The sequence below is a fragment of the Carcharhinus amblyrhynchos genome, chromosome 30 (assembly GCF_965287045.1).
Source record: "Carcharhinus amblyrhynchos chromosome 30, sCarAmb.v2.hapA, whole genome shotgun sequence".
NCBI classification, from domain to species: domain Eukaryota; kingdom Metazoa; phylum Chordata; class Chondrichthyes; order Carcharhiniformes; family Carcharhinidae; genus Carcharhinus; species Carcharhinus amblyrhynchos.
Window position 1 is genome coordinate 27,267,797 of NC_137353.1, and position 16,623 is coordinate 27,284,419.

Consider the following 16,623-nt stretch of genomic DNA (forward strand, 5'->3'; position numbering starts at 1 on the left):
AGTCATCCAAGGCAGGAATTGAACACAGGTCCCTGGCACTGTGAGGCAGCAATGCGAATCACGGTGCCATTGTGCCGCTGAGGCGATTTGGGTGTACAGGTTCACAGTTCCCTAAACGTGGCAACCCAGGTGGCCAAGGTGATTAAGAAGGCATATGGCATGCTTTCCTTCATTAGCCATGGCATCGAGTACAAGTGTTGGCAAGTTATGTAAAATCTTGGTTAGGCCGCATTTGAAGTATTGTGTGCAGTTCTGGTCACCACACTATCAGAAGGGTGTGAAATCTTTGGAGAGAGCGCAAAGAAGGTTAACCAGGATGATGCCTGGTCTCGAGGATGTTGGCTATAAGGAGAGGTTGAATAAACTAGGATTGTTTTCACTGGAAAGACCAAGATTGAGGACAGACCTGATAGAGCTCTACAAAATACTGAGAGGCAAAGACAAGGTGGATAATCAGAGGTTTTTTCTCAGGGTGGAAGTGTCAATTACAAAGGACACAGGTTCAAGGTAAGAGGGGGAAAGTTTAAGGGAGATGTGTAGGGGTGGGTGCCTGGAATGCACTGCCAGAGGAGGTGGTGGAATCAGGCATATTAGCAACATTTAAGAGGCATTTAGAAGGGTACATGAACAGGGAGAGAACAGAGGAATGCAGTACAAGAAAGGTTTTTTTTTGTAGTTTAGTTAGAGCATTGTAATCAGCACAGAATTGGAGGGCCTGTTCCTATGCTGTACTTTCCTTTGTTCTAAAGTGGGGTCAACTGGGAAGAGGTTTGGGAACCACTGTGCATGGTGGATTGGTGCTGATACATGTGAGGTTGTTCCCCCAGCTGAAGAATTTAGAATTCTAGGCACACGGTCTTAGAATAAAGGGCTGATTTCACCGAGAACTGAGGTGAGGAGAAATTTCTTCATGCAAAAGGTTGTGAATCTTTGGAATACCCCAGAGAGTCATTGACAGTCATACGCTGCATATATTTAAGGTTGAGATAAGGTAGATTTTTGGCATCAGAGAGGATCAAGCTATGTGGGGAGTGGATGGTAACATTCAGTTGAGGCTGTAATTGTACAGAATGGTGGAGCAGGCTTGATGAGCTCTTGATCTACTCCTGCCCCCCTGTTCTTATTAAATAAACCTAGTTACAGTGGTAACATCCTTCAAATAAGCAAATCGTAACCCAGTCACCATTCAAAGATAAATGCAATATAACCCCAGGATTACTTTGTCTAGGTGTCTGAGACTGCCAGATGATTGTAAATGTGAAAGTTGATTAGCAACAAGTGGGAAAGTGAAATCTTTCCTCTTTAACCTTGTGCTTGCTATTTTTGGCATTAGTGGATGAATGCACACTGTGCTTTTTTTTGCTCCTGCCTAGTGCGCTATTTTATGCAAGTGTGGCCCCATCTAAAATAAGTAGAAAACTGTCAACCATTCGCAGTCAGCAAAAGGAAAGTGGCCTGAGTACATCAAAGTGTTTGTCTTCAGTTAAAACACACACAATCACGTGTCCCAGACAAGAGAGGGGAAAACCACAAACTGCAAAGGATCATGGGCAGGAAGCAAACTTTTAAATGGACCCCGTGTGGCCATTGGGAAACTCTGTGTCTTCTGAAGTCGAAGCCTCCTTTCCAGGACTCGCGGAATGTTCCGGACTGTTCTCCCTGGCAGGTAATATCATGGGGTCGAGCCCTCGAAAGTTGGGCCCTGTGCTCTGTGGCAGTGTCTGCTGTTGGGTCAGAAGTTTGTCAATGAGGTTGATTTCTGAATCTCGTTTCTCTATCTCCTGGGACGGGGTCCATGACATGTCATGTTGCAGCTTGTACGCACCGAGGAATTCATGCGGGCAGCTCTGCCCCCAGTCCTAATGTGAAGAGTGAAATACAACAGACTTAAAACAAAAAAAAAGAAAGGTTTAAATACGTAGCAACCTTCACAACCATGGATCACTCCAAAGCACCGGGAGTTTCGAAGTGTGGTTATTGTGGTAATGAACAGAAATGTCAACCCAATTTACATCAGAAAGGCTCCACAAATAGCAATATGCTAATGAGCAAATGATGTGTTCTGAAGTCACACGGATTCGAAACATTAACTCTTGTTTCTCTCTCCACAGACCTGTTCCAGCATTTGCAGTTTTTATACCTGTTTATGTCATGTTGGTTGAGGCCATGACATCAAGGCCTGAACCTGTCGGCTCCAACAGGCCTGTTGCTACGAGTGTTCATTGGCAGCAGGCAGGACTTTCGTGCCCACTTGGAAGGCAGTCTCGCCTTGGGAGAGATGCCAGCCAATCAGATTGGCAGACTGTGTCCAGGTCCTCCTGGCACAGCGCAGCAGTGGCTGGAAGAGGCACTACAACACTGTGCCTGTGTCCATGGCATGGCGGCCAGGTGTGTGGTAAGGGTTCCAGGTAAGGGAACACCTGGGGGATTGTCAGGGGAGCACTTGGTTGTTAGGAGATAGAGATAGGGAGGTCTGGTGGTATCCAATCCTTGAGGAGATGGCATCCCAAGCCAAATTACTGACCCCTCCACCCCATTCTGATGGGTGTTCCCACCCTATCCCTACCCTTCCTGCAAGATTGAGGATTCTACATTTTTCAGTTCTCCATCCTGATCTATCCAGTGCCGAGGAGCCTAGAAACTGAGGCTGGAAGGGAAAAGGCTCATAATGGGGCAAAGGGCAAGCTTCATGTCTGAGACCCTGTTCACCCCAACAAATAATCACAAGATGGGTGGGATCCCTGAGGGAATCCTATTCATGCAATTTCATGTTCTTGCCCCAAAACCAGCCAGGAAGGAGCATTAAGAACATAAAAACATAAGAAATAGGAGCAGGAGTAGGTCATCTAGCCCCTCGAGCCTGCCCCGCCATTCAATAAGATCATGGCTGATCTGTCGTGGCTCAGTTCCACATTCCCGCCCTCTCCCCATAACCCTTAATCCCCTCGCTTATCAAAAACCTATCAACCCGCGTCTTAAAAATATTGAGCAAGGCAGCCTCCACCACTTCAACGGGCAGAGAATTCCAGAGATTCACCACCCTTTGAGTGAAGAAGTTCCTCCTCAACTCCGTTCTAAACCGCCCCCCCTTTACCTTGAGGCTGTGCCCTCTAGTCCTACTGTCCTTTCTGAGCGGGAAGAGTCTCTCCACCTCTATCCTATCATCCCATACAACATCTTATATGTCTCAATGAGATCTCCCCTCATTCTTCTAAACTCTAACGAGTACAAGCCTAGTTTATTCAGCCTCTCCTCATAGTTCAACCCCCTCAACTCCGGAATCAGCCTAGTAAACCTCCTCTGCACTCCCTCCAAGGCCAAAATATCCTTGCGTAAGTGCGGCGACCAAAACTGCACACAGTACTCCAGCTGCGGCCTCACCAGTGCCCTATACAGCTGCAGCAAGACCTCCCTACTTTTATAATCAATCCCCCTCGCTTTGAAGGCCAGCATCCCATTTGCCTTCCTGACCACCTGCTGCACCTGCAGGCTGGGATTTTGCGACTCATGCACAAGGACCCCGAGGTCCCTCTGCACCGTCACATGCTGCAGTTTTTCGCCACGTAAGTAATAGTCCTTCCTACCATTATTCCTACCAAAGTGGACAACCTCACATTTGCCAACATTAAATTCCATTTGCCAGTTCCTGGCCCATTCACCCAGCCTACCTAGATCCTTCTGCAGACTCTCCATACCCTCCGCACAATTTGCCGTTCCACCAATCTTGGTGTCATCAACAAATTTCGACACCATACACTGGGTTCCCTCCTCCAGATCATCTATATAAATGGTAAATAGCTGAGGCCCCAGCACCAACCCCTGGGGCACTCCACTAGTCACCAACCACCAATCCGAACAGCACCCATTGACCCCCACTCTCTGCCTCCTATTTGACAGCCAATCCTCTATCCATGCTAACACCCTACCCCCAACTCCATGCCCCCTGACCTTCTGTAATAACCTCTTATGAGGCACCTTGTCAAACGCCTTCTGAAAATCAAGAAACACCACATCCACCGGCTCTCCTCTATCCACCGCCCTAGACACATCTTCATAGAACTCCAATAAATTTGTCAGACACGACTTCCCTCTAACGAAACCGTGCTGCATCTGCTCTACCAAACAACTCTCCTCAAGATGCCTCGCTATTTTCTCCTTGGTCATGGATTCTAACATTTTTCCTGCAACAGACGTTAAACTAACCGGCCTATAATTCCCCGCCTTTTGCCTGGCACCCTTCTTAAACAACGGCGTAACATTAGCCGTTTTCCGATCTTCCGGCACTTCCCCGGAATCCAGCGACGTTTGGAAAATAATCACCAAGGCATCCACTATCACCTCCGCCATTTCTTTCAGAACCCTTGGATGCATTCCATCCAGTCCTGGGGACTTGTCCACAATCAGTCCCTCCAGTCTGTCGAGCACCGCCTCTCTAGTAACAATAATGTCATTCAGGCCCTCCACTCCTACCATCTTTCCATCGCTAACACCCGGCAAATTATTCACGTCCTCCTCCGTGAAGACCGAAACAAAAAAGTTATTCAAGGCCTCGGCCATTACCCCATCCCCTACCACTAAGTCCCCCCTCTCATCCTCTAAGGGTCCAATGTTCACCCTAGCCAGCCTCTTCCTTTTTATGTATTTATAAAAACTCTTGCTATCCTTTTTTATATTAAGCGCTAGCCCAGCTTCATAGTTTATCCTACCCTTCTTTATCAACTTCTTTGTCATTCTTTGTTGACATTTAAACCTCCCCCAATCCTCTTCTCGCCCACTACTCTTAGCTACTCTAAACGCATCCGCTTTTAATTTAACACTTTCCTTTACCTCCTTCGTTATCCACGGCTGATTATCTCTCCTCCTACGATACTTTTTAACGATCGGAATAAATTTCTGCTGAGCACCAAGAAAGATGTCCTTAAAGATCCTCCACTGTTCCTCAGCAGACCTACCTTCCAACGCGCTCCCCCAATCAACATTCGCCAATTCCTCTCTCATCCTACCATACTCCCCTCTGTTCAAACAAAGGACACATGTCCGGCAACCCACTTTCTCCTCCTCCATCTGCATCAGAAACTCCACCATACAATGATCACTCTTCCCAAGAGGATCCTTCACCACCAGGTCCCTAATTCTACCCGCCTCATTACATAACACCAGATCCAAGATAGCTCGCTCCCTCATCGGCTCCAACATGCACTCGAGTGTTCATCGGCAGCAGGATTAAATTCAGGCCCCAGGATAGTTCCTGTTCTTCAAATGTTTCCCTGAGAGCTTTTATGTCCTCCCGAGGGAGCAGATGGGGCTTCGATTTAATACCTCATTTGAAAGATGGCACTTTGAACACCTTCAATCCTGGACTGAGGTGGCAGCTCCACTCCAGAGTGGGAACTAAATCCATAGGATTCTCAAGGCAGTGCTACAAAGAGAGCCACAGCCAAGACCCTGCCTAGCCTGCGTGGTCAAGTGAATAAGACCACATTCCTGATCTTTCCCAAACTACACCACACTGTAGCTACAATTAATCGGGATTTCCTTTCAACTTAGAATCCCTACAGTGCAGAAGGAGGCCATTTGGCTCATCGATTCTGTACCGACTACAATCCCATCCAGGCCCTATTCCCTTAACCTTAACCCCACACATTTACCCAGCGAATTCCCCTGACACTAAGGGGCAATTTAGTATAGCCAATCCACCTGACCGGCACATCTTTGGAGTGTGGGAGAAAACCGGAGTACCCGGAGGAAACCCACGCAGATACGGGAAGAACATGCATACTCCACACAGACCTAAGGCCAGAATTGAACGCAGGTACCTGGCGCTACGAGACAGCAACTTAGGACTTGGAAATGTTGAAATCTTACTGACCTTTGGGGAAAGGATGGAGAAGTATTTCTGCCCAGTCTCCCGTCTGTACATGAAATAGACAGTGCCTGGCTTCTTCACAACATTGCAGGCTACATGATGGAGATCCGCATCTCTCTTAGCCTCTTCCAGGACCTGAACACAACATGCAGAGAAATTACACAGGATCAGATCATGAAGGGGCAGTAATACGCAGAACGATGGCACCAGTAATAGGGCACAAGCGTCCCCTTACCCGGGACGCCTACCACTTAACTGGCCGCCATGCCCCAACACTTAGTCCCAGGCACAGTGGGGAAACAAGGGGCAAAATTCTTTTCATTTTAAGAGTGAGTGTGGGATTTTCCAGCCGTGCTTACTCCAGGACTGGAAAATCTCATCCGAGATCAACGGATCTTTGTATGGTCCTGTCTCACCTGCTACAATTCCTGTGGCAGACGGGACGAGAAAATTTAATCCTTAATGAAACTGCCATTTGCAGCCAAATATCAGTTTTCCCGCCGCTAACACCCATTGTTGTGAACCAAAGGGAAAGGTTGGTCCCAGGCTTTCAGTCAGGTCATCTTCTCCTTGGGATTTACAATACTGGTCCTGGAAAAATTACAGAGTTAAAAACCTCCGCTGACCACTGCCTATTGGGCGAACCTCCACTCGTTCAACAAGGCGAGTCACACTCCACAAAGCCCACCAGGAAATCTGTTGATAATCCGTCATGGTCTTTGTGGTATTCATAACAGAGATAAAGAAGGCAATCCGGCTAATTCAATCATTCACCAATCAGCATTGACTGGGCTTCAGTTCTTATCCATTTCTCCTTCAGTATGGGTGAACCCCGGCTGTTTGTTGCAGAGGAGACCCTCTCCTCCTCCAAATCTGATAGTCACCTCCAACAGTGCGTTCTTCACCAGCCAGGATGCATCCTCATGCCCACTGGGTAAACAGCAACAGGCCGGTGGGATTGGCTGTCCTTTTACGGGGGAAGCAGGCCAAGAAATTAAGCAAAGTGTCAGGAAATAGAACAAAAAGAACATTTAAGGCTATGAGCCAAGTGCTGCTGGATGGGATTAGGTGGGAAGTCAGATGTTTCTCGTGTCAGTGCTGACTTGGTGGGCCAAAGAACCTCTTCTGCACTGTATGATTCTATGATTTGAACTGGGTCGAGAATCCCTGCTGCAGATTCTCAATATCGCCACAGTAGTCGAGGAAATATTTGTTTGATGTGTACTGACATTAAGCCATTTTAGCACAGATAAAGAAAGTAGTTTGAGTCAGTCTTTGGTCGTGTGCTGCTGACACAGCAAGCCTGATATTCCACGACTGTAACACAGAAACCAACAATTCCTCCAGCAACTAAAAATCAACAGCAACAATCAACACAGCTAGACCTTCACGGGTACCTCTGGGGACAGAGGAACAGCTTGCATCTATTTAATGCCTTCAATGCAATTAAATGTCCCAAGATGCTTTACAGCATTGCAAAGCAGGCAAACATTGAGACAAACATAGAAACATCAAAGCTAGGAGTAGGTCATTTGGCCGTTTGGGCTGCTCCACCACGCGATATGATCACGGCCGATTCTCTATTTCAACATCATACTCCAGTACGCTCCCTATAACTGTTGACAAAATGTGCAGGTTAGGTTGACTGGCCATGCTAAATTGCCCCTTGGTGCTGGGGAGTAAATAGGTCGGGTTAAGGGGATAGGGCCTGGGGAGAGCTGTTGGCAGTGCAGGCTCGATGGGCCGAATGGCCTCCTACTGCGTTGTAGGGATTAAGAACATAAGAAATATGAGCAGGAGTAGGCCATCTAGCCCCTCGAGCCTGCCCTGTCATTCAATAAGATCATGGCCGATCTGAAGTGGATCAGTTCCGCTTACCCGCCTGCTCCCCATGACCCTTAATTCCCTTATTCCTGATTCTATGATACCTTTAGATTATAGAAGTCCATTTTCCTTCATAAATATATTCAGTGACTTAACCTTCACAGTTTTCTATAGTAGAGTATTCCACAGGTTTGCCACCCTCTGAGTGAAGAAATTTCTCCTCGTCTCCATCTTAAATGACCTACCCCATATCCTGAGACTGTGACCTCTTGTTCTTGGCGCCTTAGCTAGAGGAAACATCATCCTTGCATCCGATCTGTCCAGCCCTGTCAGAATTTTATATGTTTCAATTAGATCCCCCTCATTCTTCTAAATTCCAGTGACTACAGGCCCCGTTGACTCAATCTCTCCTCATACGACAATCCTGACATTCCAGGAATCAGCCTGGCAAAGTTTGGCTGCACTGTGACAAGTATATGCCAAATTGACCCTCGTTTCAGGGGGATTAGCAGGGTAAATATGTGTGTTACAGGAATAGGGTCTGGGTGGGATTGTGGTCGGTGCATACTCAATGGGCTGAATGACCTCCTGCACTGTGGGGATTCTATGATTTTACTCTATCCTTTCTTTGGTAAGGAGACTAAACCTGTACATAATACTCCAGGTGTGGTCTCACCAAGGCTTTGCACAGACGCAATAAGTAAACTGCAAGGAAGGAGACATTAGGACAGGTGATCACAAGGGATAGGTTTAACATGGAGCCTGAAGGCAGGAGAGAGATGGAGAGGTGAAAAGGAATAAATTTAAATATTTAGGGCCTAGATAACTGAAGGCACCATGGCCAATCATGGAAAAAACACCAGAGACAAACATAATTGATGCCATTAGCAAGCCTGGAGGTTAAAATACCATCATTTTATTCTGGTTGCTGGCAGTCTTGAGAGCTGGTCCCACCCTGTCCCCAAGGCCTAGCCACTGCTGAGCCTGAGTACAATAAAACACACCAGCACTGGGAAGAGCAGCAACTAGAAAATGAAAATTACCACCGGGATCCCTGCAATCCAGTTCCATCTTTAAAGAAAGTGAAATTGGAATGCCAGAATTGTTTGACAATTTTCCCCGCAGCTTCATTTGGGGCATCTGTCAGCCAGAGCCAGGCTCACTGAGAACCCAGAGAAGTAGGCCAGCCCTCCAGTCTGGGGTTGAGGAACTGAAGCAGTGGGAGGATGGTAGAGAGAGAGGAACGATGATACAGAAATGGAAGGCACCTCTTACCTTTCTTGCTTTCTCCTGGAGGTATTGCATCTGCTCAGCAATCTCAGTTAGTCTATTACAGGCATTGGCACGAACAAAGTCATCTGCCTGAGGAAATACAAGTGCTCAAACTTAGCACAACAAGGTTCTCAAATAGGCTCGACAGTAAGACTTGCCCCACACTAATCTTTTTTATTCATTTTTACGGGATGGGCTGTTGTTAACAGGGCCAGCGTTTATTATCCGTCCCTAAGCGACCTCCATTTCAGAGGGCATTTGAGGGTCACCCACATTGCTGTGGGTCTAGAGTCACACGTAGGCCAGACTGGATAAAAAGGGCAGATTTCCTTCCCCAAAAGGCATTAGCGAGCCAGATGGATTTTTAGTGACAATTAACAATGATTTCACGATTATCAATTGACTTTTAATTCCAGATTGTTATTGAATTTACATTTCACCATCTGCTGTGATGGGATTCAAACTTGGTTACCTTGCTAGTCCAGTGATAATTCCATTGTGCCACTGCCTCCCTAGATCTGCCAGTCTCATCCCATGATGGTGATCCCACTGCCTGGAATCCATTCTTCTCTTTGCTCATCACTATACAAGTGGGAACAGCAGTAGGCCATTCAGCCCCTCTAACCTGTACCAATTTAACTTAACTTCATCTGTCTGCCTTGGTTCAATTACCCTGAATACCTAACCCTGACAAAAATCCATCAATCGTGGTCTTGAAATTCTCAGTTAACCTCAACAGGCTGTTGAGGAGAATTCTGGATTCCCACAACCCTTTAGTGTGAAGATGTACTTCTCAACATCATGTATCTATGATCTTAATTGCTCCAGCTTGTGATATGAAAAACTTGCCAAGCACTGGAGGTACCCAATAGGGGCAGCACGGAGGGACAGTGGTTAGCATTGCTGCCTCGTAGTGCCAGGGATCCAGGCTTGATTCCAGCCTTGGGTGACTGTGTGTGTGGAGTTTGCACATTCTCCCTGTGTCTGCATGGATTTTCTCCGGGTACTCCAGTTTCCTCCCACAGTCCATAGATGTATAGGTCAGGTGGATTGGCAGTGCCAAATTGCCCCTTAGTGTTCTAAGATATATAGGTTTGGGGGATTAGCTGGGTAAATAGGCGGGGTTACAGGGTAAGCCAGGATATGGGTTGATGGAGACTTGGTGGACCAAATAGCTTTCTTCTGCACTGTCAGGATTCTATGATTCTCTGATTTCCTTCTGAGTCAGTCGTTATAAATGACCTGGCTGAAGAAGTGGAGGGTTGGGTTGGTAAGTTTGCCAATGACACAAAGGTTTGGAGGTGTTGTGGACAGTGTGGAGGGATATCAGAAGTTGCAATGAGACATAGATAGGATGCAGGACTGGGCGGAGAAGTGGCAGATGGACTTCAACCCAGATAAATGTGTGGTGATTCATTTTGGCAGGTCAAATGGGATGACGGAATATAATATTAAGGGTAAGACTCTTGGCAGTGTGGAAGATCAGAAGGATGTTAGGGTCCGCATTCATAGGATGCTCAAATCAGCTTCGCAGGTAGAAGATGTGGCTAAGAAGGCATTTGGTGTACTGGCCTTCATCAATCGAGGAATTGAGTTTAGGAGTCGGGAGATAATGCTGCAGCTTTATAAGACCGCGGTCAGACCCCACTTGGAGTACTGTGCTCAGTTCTGGCCACCTCATTACAGGAAGGATGTGGAAGCCATAGAAAATGTGCAGAGGAGATTTACAAGGATGTTGCCTGGATTGGGTGGCATGCCCTATGAGGATAGGTTGAGAGAGCTCGGTCTTTTCTCCTTAGAGAGATGAAGGATGAGAGGTGACCTAATGGAGGTATACAAGATGTTGAGAAGTATTGATCGAGTGGATTCTCAGAGGCTTTTTCCCAGGGTTGAAATGGCTGCCACAAGAGGATGCAGGTTTGAAGTGCTGGGGAGTAGGTACAGAGGAGATGTTAGGGGTAAGTTTTTCACTCAGAGGGTGGTGGGTGTGTGGAATCGGCTGCTGGCAGTGGTGGTACAGACGGATTCGATAGGGTCTTTTAAGAGACTTTGGGTAAGCATATCTTAGTAAGATAGAGGGTTATAGATAAACCAATAGGTAGGGACATGTTCAGCGCAAACTATGGGCCGAAGGGCAGTAGTTTTTCTATAGTCTATGTTTTATGTTACTGGAGTTTATGGTAAACACAAATTTGGCATTTACAAAATACAGGGGCAACTCCCCCTGCTGAGACAGTGGGCAAATGTTGATGTGCAGTTAAGTGACCTGAATCACGGCATAATACGGACTGCTCCAATTAGCCTCCATGTTCACGGGCCATGGGACAGGGTGTGGTGAAGAAAAATATAATCGGCTGATCTGTCCTGATCAAAAGCTTGCTGGAATGTACATGCCTGCACGACAGGATCTAGCTGGACCAGGCTGAGATATCTTGTATGCTTGCCAACCCTCTCAGTGCAGGTTCACACATGACAAGTAGGTACAGTGTTAGACAGCAGCCTGCAACCACCACAGCAGAAACTTAAATTTTAACGTTTATTTATTAGTGTCGCAAGTAGGCTCATAAAGTTACTGTGAAAATCCCCTAATCACCACACTCCGGTGCCTGTTCGGGTACACAGAGGGAGAATTTAACACGGCCAACGCACCTAACCAGCATGTCTTTTGGATTGTGGGAAGAAAGTGGAGCACCTGGAGGAAACCCATGCAGACACGGGGAGAACGTGCAGACTCTGCACAAACAGTGACCCGAGCCGGGAATTGAACCTGGCTCCCTGGCGTTGGGTTACCACTGTGATTAGAAAACACTTAACTCAAAACATTAACTCCTGTTTCTTTCTACAGAGATGCTGCCAGACCAGCTGAGTCTTCCCAGAAGTTTTTTGTTTTTATTTCAGCTGCTTGCTGTGGCGACTCAGAGTGGGTTCATCACTGGATGAGGGGGGGATTTTGCAAAGATTTTCTTTTCTGTCTTAAACGTTTCACAACCACAAACCAGTGAAGTCAAAACCTGAGTGGAAAGCACCCAAAATACTAACAGGACCTACGCTGAAGGCTCAAACCGCTTGGCACAAAGCAGAAAGAGGTAAAGTACAGTCGAAATATCGAGATCGATTCAGAAAGGAGATACGATCAGGCCTTGAAGGATAGGCTGGAAGTTGCTGTCGATGTGGGTTCAATTTCATTTTAAAAGGGAATTAAATCTGTTTTTGAAAACCAGATGCAAATGTAGAAGGAGCAAGCAGGAAGTTGTGAGTGGAGGAGTTAGCTCTGGGGTGGAGCTGGCCACGGAGATACAGTAGTGCGGTGGTTATGTTACTGGTACAGAAATCTTGGGGTTGACTTACAGATCCAGAGAACCCAGGTTTATGTCCCGTGACAGTTTGAGATTTCACATTAAGTTTACAAGGGAAAAAGAAAATCCATTAGTCAAAGGCTGATATCAATAGCTTGAAGTTATCAGGTTGCTAAAAAGCTAAACTTCAGGTTTTCAGGAAGGAAACCTGTCTGCTTAACTCTCTCTCTCAACCTTTTCGCACTCAGTGCATAGGTCAGACTTTTTTGTCCGTTGCAATTCCTAGTTATCACTGGAACAGGTAGCTAGCTTGTTGCCAAGGGCTTATAGCTTGAGGGGCGTCACTCCACATCAAGCATAGCCAGAATCAGACACACAGCCAAACTAAGGGGAAATTTAGCGTGACCTAACCGTGTACGTATTTGTGACTGTGGGAGGATGTTGGAGCACCTGGAGGAAACCCAAGCAGACACGGGAGAATGTGCAGTCTCTGCACAGACAGTGGCCCCAGCCAGGAATCGAATCCAGGTCCTAGGAAAGTACTAACCACTATGCCATCCTGACATCCAACCTGCTTAATTAGCTAACCTACGCATGATGCCAATCCCACACGGATATGTGCCTTGCGCAGTGGCTTCTAGCAAGCCAATCAGTTGTATCAGCTAAGTTTGAGTTTATTTATTAGTGTCACAAGTAGGCTTACATTAATACTGTGGTGAAGTTACTCTGAAAATCTTCTAGTTGCCACACTCCGGTGCCTGTTCCGGTACACTGAGGGAGAATTTAGCACGGCCAATGCAACTAACCAGCATGTCTTTCGGGCTGTGGGAAGGAACTGGAGCATCCGGAGGAAACCTATGCAAACATGGGGAGAATGTGCAAATTCCACACAGACAGTGACCCAAGCCAGGAATGAAACACAGGTCCCTGGCACTGTGAAGCAGCAGTGCTAACCACCGTGTAACCGTGCAGCCCCTAAGTCAATCAATTTGATCCACTTCTCTACTATTGTGTAGTGGTCATCCCTATCAGTCAGATGGTTGTGGGTTCAAGCTCTACTATAATTCTTGAATTACAGGACGGTGGCACAGTGGTTATCACTGCTGCCTCACAGTGCCAGGGACCTGCGTTTAATTCTGGCCTTGGATCACTGTGGAGTTTGCATGTTCTCCCCTTGTCTGCATAGGTTTCCTCTGGGTGCTCTGGATTCCTCCCACACTCCAAAGATGTACAATTTAGGTTGACTGATAATGCTAAATTGCCCCTTAATGTCCCAAGATATGTTGGTTAGGCGGGATTAGCCATGGTAAGTGCACAGGGTTACGAGGATAGGGCAGAGAGGAGGGCGTCGGTGCAGGCTTGATGGGCCAAATGGCCTCCCTCGACAATACAGATATTCTATGGTTAAATGTATGATTTAGATTGACAATTTGTGGCAGTATTGAGGGAGTGCTACAGTGTCAGAGATGCTGTCTTCTAGATGAGATGTTAAACCAACACCCTTGGCGGGATTTACTTGCTCGAGTAAGACCAAAAACTCCAGCTCGAGGTCAATGGACATTCCTGTTTTCCGCCCCTCGCCCGCTCCGATTCCGTGGCTGGTGGGGCAGTAGAATTCCGGCACCTGTCTGCCCTTTCTGGTTGCTTGCTAAAGCTGAAGACAATTAGGGTTAGTTGTAGAGCATGAAGTCTCCCCAGTTTTCGGGTCAAGAAGCCTTGTTAACCAATCGCTCCTACTTTCTGACGGTGACTGCATTTCAAAAGTAATTTGCTGTAAATTGCCGTGTTGTAAATGGAAACTTCTCTTTCTCTGATCTGGTTATGGAACACCGGTAGCGTCAAAATTGGCTGGAGTATTTGTTCGATCTTCAAGGTACATGACACACTTTGGGATGTTCTGCACACAGGACAAAGGCAGTTTGTGTTGCTTCCTTTCTCCGTGTGATCAAACCTGACTCGCATGATTGCAAATCGAGAAAATGAGGTTTCACTTCTGTATAAGGAGTGGTTTCAGTCCAGCGTCTGACTGACTGACTGGGCAGACAAACAGCCTCCTGAGACTCGATAGGAAATGCACTGCGGCTGGGAATCAGCCACAGAAAGCTGAGCGGGTAGGGTGGTGTTATTTTTCAAATACAAACAGGTGGCAGGCGTGACTCAGTGAGGAGCACCCGACTCTAGGCAAAATCTAGGCTGGTAGGGCCTTCCACCAAAATTCACGGCACAATGCACGGCTCACCCATCCCTTTGCCGGAGAATCTGCCCTGTTGGGGATGGGCCTTCGGCAGGGCTAGAAGATTCTGCCACTCAGGCAGGGCCATTAAATCTCACCTGATGTCTTTTGGATGTGGTGTTAAACCAATCTGGCCTCTAAGGTAGGCATACAAAGACCCCCACCATTATTTCTGATGAGCAGGTAGGTTTCCTGGGTGTCCGGTGGCACTGCTGCCTCACAGCACCAGGGACCCAGGTTCAATTCCAACCTTGGGTCGCTGTCTGCGTGGAGTTTGTACACTCTTCCCATGTCTGCACGGGTTTCCTCCGGGTGCTCCGGTTTTCTCCTACAGTGTGTGAGTTAGATGGATTGGCCATTCTAAATTGCCTCTTAGTGTCAGGGAACTAACTAGGATAAATACGTGGTGTTATGAGAATGAGAATGGGTGGGAATGTGAGTGGTGCAGACTAAATGGGTCGAATGGCCTCATTTTGCACTGTAGGATTCTATGTTTCTACAAATCCTCAGAGGTCGGAGTCCCTTCACCAGATTCCCTTTACTTACAAACTTATCTCTATTCCTAAAAGCACTTCAGGTACAAAGTCAGAATCCAGAGTGTCAGTAGCCCAGACGCTCCTCAATATATACACAGGTGAGACTCCCTGATCGGACAGGCAATCATTACCTCAATCAGGGAGCTCATACCCCAAGAGGCCAACCTCATGAAGGTCACCACACCCAGCCAATATTTGCCCCTCAGCCCAAATCAGTAGAACAATTTATTTCACTGCTGTAGTGGGAGCTTGCTCTGTGCAAATTGGTTGCTGTGTTTCCTACATCACAATAGTGGCCGTACGGCAGAAGTACTTAATTGGCTTTGAAGCAATTTGGATGTCCAGAGGTTGTGAAAGGTGCTATATAAATGCAGGTCGTTTTGTTTTGTCTTGTAGCCGGAGGAATCACATCAGCTTTATAGTTGGCTGATTTAATAGGGCATTATATCAATATTCAGAGACACAATCTATAACATGATAATTTCTCCACTATAAGTCTATTCACTGGCCTGAATCTGCTGCCACCATGTTAAATTTCACATACACCTCCTGCGCATGTATTAGTATTGTGATTACAAGTCTATTTTTTATTAAATAATCAGAGATGCGATTAGTCTCACTGAGATTCCCCATTAGCCTTTGACTTGTACTCGTTAGAGTTTAGAAGAATGAGGGGAGATCTCATTGAGACGTATAAGATGATGAATGGGATGGATAGGATAGAGGTGGAGAGACTCTTCCTGCTCAAAAAAGACAGTAGGACTAGGGGGCACAGCCTCAAGATAAAGGGGAGGCGGTTTAGAACGGAGTTGAGGAGGAACTTCTTCACTCAAAGGGTGGTGAATCTCTGGAATTCTCTGCCCGTTGAAGTGGTGGAGGCTGCCTCGCTAAATATTTTTAAGAAGCGGGTTGATGGGTTCTTGATAAGAGAGGGGATTAAGGGTTATGGGGAGAGGGCGGGAAAGTGGAACTGAGCCACAACAGATCAGCCATGATCTTATTGAATGGCGGGGCAGGCTCGAGGGGCTAGATGGCCTACTCCTGCTCCTATTTCTTATGTTCTTATGTTCTTATATGTCATAGAGTCATAGAGGTATACACCACGGAAACAGGCCCTTCAGCCCGACTCATTCATGCTGTCCTAAACTGAACTAGTCCCATTTGCCTGTGTTTGACCCCTATCCCTCTAAACCTTTCAGATTAACATGAGGAAAGAGGGCAGTGATGTGGCTGATTGCAATCTGACAGGGGGAATTACTTGGTCTGCAAGTTAGAATTTACATAAGGGGTTAGTTGAAGGAATTACAATGTACAATCAGTGTTTTAATCAGTTAGATTTTTTTTAATAGTCAACAGACACATAATTTTATGTCAGCATGTGTTCTGTGTTTTGTCCATGGTGGATACTAGGTGAGCTGGCATGGAGTGGGTAAGGGCAATGCATGGTAGATGGGGTGCAGAGGCTGGTATGAGTTGACATTGAGGCTACAAGGTGCAGTGGGGATGAGTGGGGAGCAGGGATTAGTGTAGGGATAGGCAGGGGGCATGGGATTGCCAAGGTTGGCATGAATGAGGTATGGGGAGCGTCCATTTGTG

General features: G+C 46.8%; 1 protein-coding gene across 1 annotated transcript in view; it reads right to left on the reverse strand.

The window, feature by feature from the left end:
• Positions 1-678: 678 nt before the first annotated feature.
• Positions 679-16,623, reverse strand: part of c30h1orf50 (chromosome 30 C1orf50 homolog) — a 31,105-nt gene continuing 15,160 nt past the window's right edge. Inside the window, exons 3-5 of the mRNA XM_080215309.1 lie at positions 8,966-9,052; positions 5,870-6,001; positions 679-1,859 (exon numbers count right to left, since the gene is read on the reverse strand). Coding sequence (XP_080071435.1) covers positions 1,566-1,859; positions 5,870-6,001; positions 8,966-9,052 — 513 coding nt within the window. The 3' untranslated portion in view covers positions 679-1,565. The remainder of the gene's footprint in view (positions 1,860-5,869; positions 6,002-8,965; positions 9,053-16,623) is intronic.